At 39.9% G+C, this 11150-nt stretch overlaps 1 protein-coding gene across 1 annotated transcript; it reads left to right on the top strand.

Moving 5' to 3' along the window:
• The first annotated feature begins 1766 nt into the window (after window positions 1-1766).
• On the top strand, window positions 1767-10836 carry f13a1b (coagulation factor XIII, A1 polypeptide b). The gene is made up of 15 exons (XM_044021970.1): window positions 1767-1890; window positions 4273-4485; window positions 5387-5575; window positions 5722-5970; window positions 6043-6161; window positions 6242-6349; window positions 6607-6781; window positions 6915-7053; window positions 7355-7458; window positions 7566-7654; window positions 8346-8499; window positions 8671-8946; window positions 9036-9196; window positions 9308-9444; window positions 10475-10836. The coding sequence occupies exons 2-15, from the start codon at window positions 4305-4307 to the stop codon at window positions 10614-10616; spliced, it is 2223 nt and encodes a 740-aa protein (XP_043877905.1). The 5' UTR covers window positions 1767-1890; window positions 4273-4304; the 3' UTR covers window positions 10617-10836.
• Window positions 10837-11150: the final 314 nt, after the last annotated feature.

Below are 11150 nucleotides of genomic sequence, written 5' to 3'. Positions count from 1 at the left end.
AGCACCAGAGCACTGGCAGGCTGTAGCACAAACCAAAACCAACACTACAAAAAAATAAAACCCCCACATTAATAAATACACAGCACCATCAAAGGTGAGTGGTAAAGCAGCACAGCAAACACACCGATGACCAGGAGACGGAATTAAAACCCTAAAGTGTGCGACGCGACAAAAAACAACCCTGCGATAAGTAACTGACGACACTGACGCAAACATGCTGAAATAGATCAGTCAGTCCTGTGGCTGCAAACAAACACTGCTTTGTCAAAATCAGGCACAAGATAAATGTGACCGACTTGAAACTCTAAATAAACCTGCCTTGTACAGTTTCACCTTACACTGTTGTAGCAATGATTTTAACTAGAACAGGCTTTAATAAGCACAGTGGTGTTAAATTGCTAGCATATTTAGGTTCCGCTGCAACGTGCAACTTCCCCAGTAGATGTCACTAAACTTCAGACACTGTACCTTTAAGACCAGGCTAGAACCACGCAGGTTTGGTCAACTGTAGACTCTAAACTAACTTGAGGTGTGAACTGTTGCTTGACTTCTCAGTGTCATCCCTGTGATAGACTGGCAACCAACTTTCAAGTAATGAACTTTGATTTCCAGCAGGTTTCAAGACTTGAAAACATAAAAAAAGACAACAGAGGTACTCCTACCATACTAAAACAGAAAGGGAACATCGCCATAGAAGATGGCAATAGAAATAGAAAATTGTTACCAGACCACTGTGTTCATGCATATACACATAATCCCAATGTCTGTTATATTTCTATTTACACTGAAACTATTTGATTCATTCGGCAACAGTCAGAGATTGTAAGTGAAAGTGAGAGGAGGTGACAAGGCGACAATAAGTGACTTTAAAAACATGATTTAAATTAAAGATCCACCAACAACTTGGGAGAGACAAATCCACATCTGTCTGCCTTTTACATTTTTTAAGTTACAGTTGAGGCACTCAACGTTCTTCTTAACTTAACTTTTTCACAAGGATACTGCAGCTTTTTGGGTTTGGTTGAGTTATAGCTTCTGCTTGCTGTGTTTTGGCGACACCAAACCAAAACATGAACAGAATTTATGGTCCTCAATTGAAATGACATGAAATGTGATTGATTTTTATGACTTAATACAATGTATTTCTTACAAAATGTAGCTTTGTTTTATGAGTTTTAAAACGACAGCCAGAGGGAACGAGGCTGAACTGCTCAAAAAGAGGTGATGGTTAGGCAAATTAAATATTTGTTGAGCCTTCCTGGTAACTCGCTTTCTATAGATATCTTGCAGCTAAGTTTGCTGCACCTTGATCGGCTTACTCACCACTTTGCTGACCAGATTTGCTCGACTTGTTTTTTTTTCTTTTTACTGTTCATTGAAAGACTGCCATATACCAAACCACAATGCAAAATGTCAATATGGAGAGGAATCACTCTCCTCCCGAATACCCTAATCCACATTGTTCAAGATTGCCCTCATTCATTTATTGCATGCATTTAAAGTCTTTTTTAGTCTGGACAAAAAAGAAGTAATCGTAATGAAGAAGCTAATTGTGTCATTACATCGATTGCATGTGTGCATGTAAAAGTGTTGGACAGGAGTATCATCTGTGACTCGTGTCCGAGCCCTTTCCAGCTGTGGTTTGTGCAGAGATGGTAGATTCCACATCCTGCTCCCAAGTTGGACTGACCAGTTACACCCACAACAACACCATTTCCCCACAGAGGAACACACACACACACACACACACACACACACACACTTGGTTATGAAGGATATATAAGCAGAAGCAGAGGACTAACCCGGGCGGAGAAGCAGCAGCAGCAGCAGCAGCAGACTGACTTCAACCAACTCCAGCTTCTCTCCAAATTTCATCCGTGCACAGGAATCGTGAGTAAAAGCCACTTTGTTGCAGAAGTTTAATTGCGCTAGAATTCCGCAGCAGTTAGTTTTGTCTCCAGATGTGGAGACAAATGAATTTGCTGATACATCTGAGAGTCATTTAAAAGTATTTCCAGTAATGTTGTTGTGCAATGTTTGACATTATTGTGGAGAAACAAACTGACAAACTTCTGCCCGAATGTTTCTGCACTTTTCTACCAAGTTATTTTCTATTTTAAGTAAGATTTAAATGCTTTTTTTACTCTAAAAAGTGTATTATTATGTTCGCTTATTTTCCCTTTTAACTCCAGTTTTGCATTTGCCAGAATTGTGTTAAAAACACACTTTTGTCTTTCAATAACTGCAATTTTTCATTCTACTCTACATAAAACGTGATGTACGTTGTGTGAAATAATTAATTTGAATTTATGTACTTTATTGGATTATTATATGTTGTATAATAATCGTAATTGTAATAATAATTATACTTTTTTTTACCACACTACATGAAATACATAGATACAGGTTACTTTGCTCAACTAGTGCAAAATATGTCCTCACATTGTTTCAGGCATCAACAACTATGCTTATACAACAATCCAATAATTTGATAATAATCGAAAGTAGTGTAGAATATAATACAATAAAGCGGTTTTACATGTGTTAATTGCATATAATTCACTTTTTGTACTGCAGATTAACCTAAGCTTAAACTACTGTATGTGCAGATGTAGTGTTACAAATATTCACATTCATTTACAATACTGTGTATATATATATGTATGTATGTATATATGTATGTATGTATATATGTATATATATACATATAGCTATAGTATATATTTGTGGTTGACTGATATTAAAATATGAAAAGTTACAATTATAGAAGTATCTCATAAGGTTATTAAGGTAACTACTATGCAAACAATCAGCCTAAGATAAGTGATAGGTTCATTTATTGTAAATGTAGAAGGATACAGCTCCCTAAATGTAAATATTGGACGCTTTTGTCATATTTATGTTAATTAAATAAATATATAATTAAATAATATAACATAACAATGATGAAAGAACATTTATTTAAAAAATATATATATATATATGTATACATATATTCTATTAATTAAGAACATTACTGTTAATAACAATGATTGTTACTTGTTACATAGTGGAGTGTTTGGGTAAAAAAAAAAAATTCTATTAATGGTCATAATCAAAGGCAATAAAAGAGTAAATCAACATATAACTGTGTCCTGAGGAAATAAAACAAAGTGTGAAGACGTCATATCAACGTAAACAAAGACTCTCTGTGTACTTCAGTGTAAACCAACAAACGGAGCTGAAATTACGTCAGCGTCTCGGCCCACATGGAGTCTATCTGCCACTGCAGGTCACATTTTCTAAGTATGTTGTAAGACTGATTTAACCCTTAAATACACAACATCTGTTTTTATAAGATGCTGAAAAACACCTGCCAGAGAGGAAAATATGGCTCCCTGTTGCATAATGTGGGCGTGTGCAGGGCGAGGAGGGAAGTTTGAGACGATGTCAGGAGGCATGAGTCGTCATTTGGAACAGTGAATGCTCTATGTTTTTTTTAACTCGGCAGAGATGGACCCTGTGCTGACAGAAAGTGACGCAAACATGACGGCACGCTTACAAAGCAGGAGGTTAGACAGGTTTCAGACAGAATAATACAAAGTCCTGTGAAATCAACAGATGCATTCAGATTCTTTCCCTACGTTTCTATGCCATAGTTCAGAAACATTTTATTGCATACATTTCTTATTAATGTCTAATTTGGCTCAAATGTTAACTAAGATGATAATACAAGGCAAAACACAATTACATATAAAGGGCATGAATTCAGCAATAAACAAAAAAATAAAACTGTTGACACAATGTCATTAAAACTTTACTTCTTGTGATTTAGTGATGGAGTAAAAAATAAAAACAGAACCACAGACACATAACAAACACATGCAACATAAAAGACACATGAAACATTTTTTTGTAAATTATAAAGGGTTGGAAGTTTCATCACTCGTAGACAAGAACATTTTTAAGCTTTACTTCTACAACAAAGACACACACAAACACTGACACACACGGTTCCACTTATTCCTCAGATGTAGAGCAGATGGGAGACAACAGCTCACACATGAGGAACGAATGCAGCACGAGTGGAATTCAGCATTTGGAAACTGCACAAACAAACTTGCAAAGACACAAACTAGTGAACAAGCATATTTTAGACATGACATCAAAGAGGAGGAGGCTGTGTTTTACTTTTTAAAGATTTTTTGGTTTTTGTTGCCTCTGACACATGCAATGGTGAACCTGATGCATAAACTAATGATGGCACAACATATCTGTTCTCTGCCTTCTTAGGGATCCATCATCCACCCTGATCTATCACCACCATGTCTGACCGAGATGCCACTCCCTCTGATGTCCCCCCTCCACCCACTGGACCTCGTCCCAAGGCGACGAGCCGTGGTCGCACCACGGTTCCCGTCGCCAGCGACAACTCTGACATCACTGACGTCCCTGAGTTTGAGTTCTTTGGTCTTCCGGGCCCGAGAGGACTTCCACCTCTGACTGGTGAGGCACGAGAATTGTTTTTCAGGAAGACAGAATTGAAGAGAAGATGACACATGTCACAGTTTGGTCTTGGTTGTGGAAGATAAAGTTCTGAACTAGCAGTTTCCAGAAGTGACTGTTCCTGTCCACTTCCTGTGGCTTGTCGCTAAACCACAGCCAAAAGAGCTGCACACAGTGAGATATCCTGGTGACAGCGACGTATGAACGCGATGTAGTTTTGAGTTGAAACTTTACCTCCTCTTCAAGTTGTAAGACATAAAACAATGGAGCAAATAAAAATCAGATAACATAACAATCGCAAAAATGGGCCTCTTTAAAAAAAGACTTATTTTTTAAAGAAGTTCTAAATAGAGAAGACTAAAAAGAAGTCGGAAATTAGTGTAAAATTAGGGACTGAAAGTAGGAAATATATTCAAAATTTGAATACATTCATTAGGGCTGTCCCAAAATGAAATATTGTGAGTTTTTTTTGTCAAGATTAAGTCAAAAATGGTGCAGAAAGTATTTGCAGTTTCAAAGTTGGGGACGTTTGTGTTAGAAGCTGGATGGCTTTCCTCTCACACAGAGATTGTCTGGTCGGAAATCATGTATGAAGAGGGAAATTTGTGAACTGAAGAGCATTGAAGAATTGAACAACCTTTCTCCACTCTAGCGTGTGAGATCATCTACTCTAATCTACATCTAATCTAAAAAATGCTGCTGCAGGACAACAAGTGGGAGCAGTTCCATTTATGACATAATTATATGTTCGAAAATAAAGTGTGAGAAAGCACATGATAATGAAGTGCATCTGCACGTCGATTGTCTTTCAGTGTCGCATAAAGACAATTTCAGATCAGACTTGATTTGCGGTTCATGCGTCAAGGTTTCCAAATTCTCCTCGTCTCGTCGTGTGTTTCAGAGTATCTTGACATCTTGGAAGTGGACATGATGAGGAAGCCGAATGAGAGCAACAAAATCCAGCACCACACCATGTATTACAACTCCGACCATCTCGTTGTCCGCCGAGGACAAGAGTTCCAGGTCAAGGTCACCTTCAACCGTCCCTACGATTCAGCTCGAGACAAGTTTGCATTGGAGTTTGTCATTGGTGAGCCCAGAGTGATGCACGCTGTGGCTGTGTTTGTACGCTCACGCTGCAACATGGCGGTGCAAAACATAAACATAAAGCAAAATGTATACTCAGGTGATTACACTTCCTGTACGTTAATCATCCAACGCTCCATGTTCACACAGGCTCCAGTCCTCAATTCAGCAAGGGAACCTACATTCCCGTCTTCCCCACAAAGGAGCGTCAGAGCTCCTGGGAAGGCCGCGTCGTGAGCACATCAGGCAACGAGGTCACCATGGGCATCACTCCTGAGGCCAACTGCATTGTGGGGAAATACCACATGTATGTTGCCGTGGCGACGCCCTTTGGCATACGCAGGACGAGGCGCGACACAAGCCGAAACCTCTACATCCTCTTCAACCCCTGGGTGGCAGGTTGGTGTAGGGCTGTTTTTGCTTCAATGTCACTTGAATGGTCATGAACATGATTTGTTTGTCTTTTCTCAGCCGATGCTGTGTATCTGGATGATGAGACGGAGAGGGAGGAGTGTGTGATGACCGAGATTGGGATCATCTACCACGGAGCCTATGACGATGTCTCTGAGAGAAACTGGAACTATGGTCAGGTAGGAGGAAAAAAAAATCAAGGATTTTGTTTGTTTTTTTGCCCGTTACTTTTTCTGAAAGAACAGTTTATCTTTTCTAGTTTAACTACGGAGTCTTGGATGCTTGTCTGTACATCATGGACAAGGCTGCGATGCCCATCACCAACAGAGGAGACCCCATCAAAGTGACCAGAAAGGCCTCTGCTATGGTAATAAACGTTATTCCATGTGCCATGTTCAAAGTCACTGAATTCAACTTCCTTCCTCACTGCTCAGTTTGAAATCCAGCAGCTCGTTTTTTGACCATGTCCAAAAAGCACTGAGTTGTTGCAGTATGAGTGGCTGACGAGATATTTGCGTTATTACGCAGTTAAAAAGGGTGTACCTAATAAAATGGCCACTTATTGTTGCTTCTCCATGCTGTATATCCACAATGAGTCTGAAAGCTGCTCTCTGTCGAACTCAGCTGAACTCTCGTGATGATGAAGGCGTGCTTGTGGGGAACTGGAGCGGCGACTACACTTATGGAGTGGCGCCCACATCCTGGACTGGCAGCACAGACATCCTGCTCACCTACGCCAGCAGCAAGATGCCCGTGTGCTATGCTCAGTGCTGGGTCTATGCTGCCGTCTTCAACACCTGTGAGACAAACAAACCACTCATACCCCCTCTCTTAATGGTCGCTAGAGATCAGAAAGGAAGAACAAAGGCATCTTTATTGTGGATAATACTTAAATACTGCTCTTTTTTTTATCATCTGTTTTGCCATCCCAGTTCTGCGCTGCCTGGGCATCCCAGCCCGGGTCGTCACCAACTACTACTCTGCCCATGACAACGATGGAAACCTGAAGACTGACATCATCCTGGATGAGAATGGCAGGATTGACCGCAACCGCACCAAGGACTCAATCTGGTACAGCGCCATCCGTGACATTTAGATTTGTGTGTGACACTTTCAACCAATGACATTTTAGTTAGTGCCAACATTTCCATTTCATTCAAGCTGCCTAACTTTTAAATATAAATGAATGTCCATTACAGTCAAACCATTTAAACCATATCTGCTCCACACAACTCTCCCTGTGTCTCAGTGTAGCAGTGTGTGTGTGTGTGTGTGGTAACATTCTATTACGTAAGTGTAAATAATGATAATGATGTTTTCCCCACTATCACACAAACTTCTATAATTGTCATAAACTTATAAAAATTGTCAGGAACTACCACTGCTGGAACGAGTGCTACATGTCCAGGCCTGACCTGCCACCTGGCTTTGGAGGCTGGCAAGTTGTGGACGCAACACCACAGGAGACCAGTGATGGTAAATAACAATAATAAGAAGTGTTTGCCGGAACTATTATTTTAATGACAAGTTGTGCTGTAGATTGGCAAGAGTTGTATTCATTGCTGTTCTATAATTCAATCAAGGCATGTACAGATGTGGTCCTGCATCAGTCCAGGCCATCAAACATGGGCAGATATGCTTCCCCTTCGATGCTGCATTTGTGTTTGCTGAGGTGAGTCTTTAAACTACTTTATTTTCTGTGTTATTGTCAAGACATTATAGGCCTATAGTTTTTTATTTATTTATTTTTTTTAAATAGTGGATTTAATATAATATTCCTTGGTGTTCTTCTGTTCTGAATTGTTAAATTTGTCATAGGACGATTTCCAACGGACAATTTTTCCGTTTGTAAAAGTGCAATTAATCTTTCCGGTTTGCTGGGTGAACTGTATCGGGAAGTAAGAATGTACTGAACAGCAACCAGCGGGCGAATGGAAGTCTATGCAGAAAATGATCTTCTACTTCTTACTTGATTTATAACGTTTGTAAACATTTTCCCGAGGGGTTAATGTTTCATTTGGTTCTTTCAGCTCTTCTTCAATAGACCATGTTCCTATTTGGATGAAAACAGATGATAAATCACAGCACATCTGGTATCGTCTTTTTTTAAAATCTGAACGTGGTTCCAACTAAATCAAGAGTTCTGATGCTCATAGGTGACATCGTGACTGGTCCCCACTTGGTCTATAGTGGCAACCATTGGCCAAGTCATGTTTAAAACATACGTATGCGTCTTACATACAAGTTCACATGTGCCAATCTATAGTGTTTGACAAAGATGAATGCTGTACTGTGTTATTAGTTTTCTTTTGCTGGTCTTCAGGCTGAGGTTTTGCTGAGTGTCGTTGTCTTTCCTCTTAAAGGTGAACAGCGATGTGGTGTTTTATTCACGAAGGAGAGACGGGACCATGGATCCAGTTAAAGTGAACCGGACTCACGTAGGCCGCATGGTTTTGACCAAAACTCCAGGAGAATTGACCCGACGTGATATCACAGATCAGTACAAGTTCTCTGAAGGTCGGTGACTCCATGGCTTGAATGTATTATCCTAAACATAACCTGCCTACTCAGTATAAGGTGATGGTTGTCCCACAAAAGCCGTCTCTACACTGGATTTTCATTCTATTCTATAATTTGGGACATCATTAGAACAAAAACCCTGTGTTGTTTGATTATTATCTAATCCAGGCAGTGCAGAGGAGCGGACTGTCCTGGAGAAAGCAGAGGAGTTTGGCTGCAAGCGTGAGAAGTCTGACCCTACTTTGGCTGATGTGGACGTGGTCCTGCCCACCCTGGAGATCAGCGTAGGCAACGACTTTGAGCTGAACGTGGAGTTTGTAAACCGCAGCGACCAGGAGCGAACCGTGGACGCCTACATCAGTGGGAACGTGGTGTATTACACCGGAGTCACCAGCTCGGAGTTCATGTTCAATACTCCCACCGTGGAGATCAAACCCAACAAAAGTGAGTGTTTATCTATGTTTGTGAAAGGCAAATAGAAGTTTGAAGCATCAACACTTCAAGAGCAACGTTTGTATTTTTGCGTTCTGCAGCTGTGAAGGAGTTGGTGGAGGTTGAGTCAAAGATTTACATGAGGGATCTGGTCGAACAGGCCAACCTTCACTTCATTGTAACTGGGAAGGTTAAGGAGACCGGCCAGATTGTCACTGCCATGAAAGTTGTGACCCTTCGCAATCCCAAACTCACCGTTGAGGTCTGAAACAACTGCTGTTGTATTAAAAATCTAAAACTTTGATTTTCTAAAGTTACATTGCCACCGTCTTGTCCTTTATTTCCCTTTCTTTTTGAAAATGTACGTCTTCAGGTGTCCGGTGGAGAAAAAGTCAACGAGGAGATGATGGCGAGTGTCCAGTTTACAAACCCCTTCACCTTCAGCCTGGAGGGCGTCTCCATTCGCATGGAAGGACCTGGAATTATGTCACCCAAGTTCAAGTATTACAGGTAAGTAACAATAGATTAAATAATAACAACTTAGTTACATGAATTTTCCTAATATCATAATATTCATGTGTATGATCACATCTGTGTATAGATTGTGTAGCATTATAAAAAAACAAGGTCTTGTTTTGACATTCACATCTTATGAAAGCTTTATTTTTTCTGTGAGTTATGGAACTATATCATATCAACTACATTTTCTGCATATTCCTTAAACAATGTAGGATGTAATAAAGGTACAAAATCCATATTTAATAAATGCATTTATAGAGAGCGCACTCAGAAACTGCGAAGTGCAAACCTCTCAATTTCCCACACTGGCAATATGGATTAAGATCAGGATTAAGATCAGGATTAAGATTAGGATCAAAATACGCTAACATATGAGGTTCTGTTTTATTATTTTATCAAAGCACCATGAGAATTCTAGTTATCTAGTTTAAGTTTAACAATGGGCTCTTTCCACAGCAGCCTAACTCTAACCCATAATTTAGCAGGAAAGGCGCAGGTGTTACTGATCACAACAACAACATAACAATGGCTCTGTTCAGTTCAAGTCAAGACAGTGTGACATTAAACCAGCAGGCACCCTGAAACAGTGGAAGCTAAATGGAACTCAGCCATGGTTTGGTTTGATTCGTACATTTCCTACTGTGACCTGTCAAAATGGCTGCTGTTTAAAACAAAACAAAAAATTGTTCTGATTCTGGATCCATATTAGAAAGCATAACCTTCTTGGTAAAAAGTATGATTTATCAAGATTTATCATGACTTCCATTGTTACAAAATGTCCTGTAACATGTGTAACTGGCCATTTTTATTGGCAAATCCCAGCTCATTTATTGGCATGTAATGAATAATAAGAGAAAAATACAGACCACATGCCCTCCACTGGTCCTGACTCACTCCTTTTCAAAATCAGGCGTTGCCCTCAGAAAAGGCGGCTTAGTTGCCCTTCACCACAGTGAAGATGAACGTCAACATTTTAATGCTGTCCTGCTTGTATTTAAAAATCTAAATTTCCTGGTTTCAGTCTGATCCCAGGGGGCTCCTCTCTGACCTGGACCGAGTTTTTTACCCCACAGAGGACCGGAACCACCAGAGTGATCGCCACCCTGGACTGTCCTGCTCTCAGGCAGGTCTCCGGCCAGGTGTCCATCACCATCAAGCCCTGAGGGCCTGTACACTATAACAGAGGCCCAACAACATTTATCACACTTGCACTTCAGCAAGAATATAAGCCGATGACATAATTATATACTTTGATTGTAGGTTGACAAGTATAGCTTCAACACTTAATGCATATGATCAAAATACTCTGCAAAGTATTAGAGGGTGATCAAACAGTTTTTGTACTCCAGAAAGCTACGAATAAAAAAATACTGGGTCCACAAATAACGTTTGTTTCTTTCTTTGTCAGTTACAGTAATCCATTTTTCTCCACTTGGGAGCAGTACTAGAATCTGACAGAGATGCAGTTTTGATATACTGTAGCCTGACGTCAATGGGGTGAACATGTTAGCATTTAAATGTCCAACAAACACAATATAATCATCCCACTGGAGCTGTTTTTCTTTTTATAAATCCGTTTTAAGCCCAATAGTGTTTACTCACTCTAAAATCTCAATACTGTCAATAAATATTTCATTATTTCAATTTCACTTTTGCATTTCTCAACTATACACGTGGTGAACTGTGGGATTATCTGA

Source organism: Solea senegalensis, linkage group LG3 (genome assembly GCF_019176455.1).
Source record: "Solea senegalensis isolate Sse05_10M linkage group LG3, IFAPA_SoseM_1, whole genome shotgun sequence".
NCBI lineage: Eukaryota > Metazoa > Chordata > Actinopteri > Pleuronectiformes > Soleidae > Solea > Solea senegalensis.
The sequence above is the reverse complement of the archived record's forward strand: the minus strand, read 5'-3'. Positions and strand labels throughout refer to the sequence as shown.